Source organism: Sinocyclocheilus anshuiensis, unplaced genomic scaffold (genome assembly GCF_001515605.1).
Source record: "Sinocyclocheilus anshuiensis isolate Anshui unplaced genomic scaffold, SAMN03320099.WGS_v1.1 C32852486, whole genome shotgun sequence".
In the NCBI taxonomy this organism is placed as follows: domain Eukaryota; kingdom Metazoa; phylum Chordata; class Actinopteri; order Cypriniformes; family Cyprinidae; genus Sinocyclocheilus; species Sinocyclocheilus anshuiensis.
In genome coordinates, this window is record NW_015620519.1 from 1 (window position 1) to 1,594 (window position 1,594).

At 43.4% G+C, this 1,594-nt stretch overlaps 1 protein-coding gene across 1 annotated transcript; it reads right to left on the reverse strand.

The window, feature by feature from the left end:
• Positions 1–575: 575 nt before the first annotated feature.
• Positions 576–1,588, reverse strand: LOC107683047 (zinc finger and BTB domain-containing protein 16-A-like). The gene has a single exon (XM_016479141.1). The coding sequence runs from the start codon at positions 1,494–1,496 to the stop codon at positions 576–578; it is 921 nt and encodes a 306-aa protein (XP_016334627.1). The 5' UTR covers positions 1,497–1,588.
• Positions 1,589–1,594: the final 6 nt, after the last annotated feature.

Sequence of the window (1,594 nt, forward strand, 5' to 3'; positions counted from 1 at the left end):
AAAAAAAAAAAAAAAAAAAAAAGATTTCTTTCACCATGCTGACAACACCCAGATGTCTTATAACCTTGGACTTCTCCCTGAAAAAGATGGACAAGTGGCTTCTGAAGCTCTGTGTTTAAAAAATATGTAATATTTGATTGAATATTCAATGTTTAATGTTTAGGTATACAGAGGGCCCTAAAAGTATTTGAACACGTAAAGGGAATTAACTTCCTTTTTTGTCACCTTCATGTTGTTGCAAACCTGAATTATTTTTTCTTCTGCAGAAGATATTTTGAAGAATGTTCACCAAACAGTTTTATTTACGAATGATTTCCATTGTATTGACATAAAAAACAGAGACATTTGTCAAAACATCCTCTAAGATGTTTCACCGAAATAATTATTTTGGGGCGAACTATATCCCCTTAAGGTGTATGAATTATAAAATGTTCAAACCCCCTAAAATTTTTTGAAAAATCCTTTTAAATTGTGCTTGTGCTGTCTGTCTCAATTAAAATCAATTCCACATGGTTTGATAAATTATCTAATCCAATAACATTCATACACTGTAAGTGTCATCTGTGTGTCGTTTCTTACCTCTCTTGATCATCTGACATGGACCCCGTTAAAGCTGCACTGATAGAGGCGTTCTTTCCTTTCAGACCAGGAACGAAGGGACTGTCTTGAGTCAGCGGAGGAGAGTGTATGAGAGGGTGATAGGGGTGAAGCAACCCCGTGTAACCCATAAGTGAGGAGGAGACCTGTGGCTGGAGCGAGTGGTGGAGGATGGGGTATATGGGTGTGGGGTAGGGATATGCTCGAAGGGAGTGGAAGGTCATAATTTCTCTACAGTTTAACACCATGCTCCTAGACGAGCTGACCGGCGGCCAGCAGAAGAGAGAGCTTGGAGACGGAGAGCTGGAGGAGATGATGGTGTCACTGGAGAACATGGGAGGCAGAGGAGACACGGGAGAACAGCTCTTCTTATGTGCATCGTGGACCGACCTCTTGGTGGAAGAACGTTCTTCTTCTAAAGAACAATCAAGGTGGTCTTCATCCAAATTGCGGCTAGTTTTAGACAACCGAGTGTCCTTGTGTGCTTTGTCATCTTGGAGGGAATTTATCACTTTTGTGTCAGTCTTATTTGGGGATTCTGGATCTCTAAGTTGTGCTTGACATTGTTCTACCAAAGACTCCACTTCCAGGTACTCAGCGCCCCTCAGCAGCTCCTCAAGATCATCTTTGGGCACCTCCAGCGATTCGCTGTACACATAGTCTAGGATTTGCTTGAAGGTGTGGGAAGAGACTCTTTCTATAACGCAGCAGTACCCTGGACCGTGCTGTTTTGTTAGCTGACGCTTGAGACGTTTGCTCGCCAGCGCTAGTATCAGTGCGTGGGCTTTAAATGAAAGGCCCTCCACAATGAGAAGCGTGTCACAAAGGGTTCCGGCCTGGCGGAGCTGCTCCGTCTGATGCAGAAATGGCACATGGTGAGGGTTATGAATGCGGATCATCTTCAAAGAGTGAAAGGTGCGGCTGAAGAAAGATGATCAGGTTTGATGTCGAGATGAGAAATCTCATGCCAGCCTTTAGATGGGGGAAAAACAGAGGG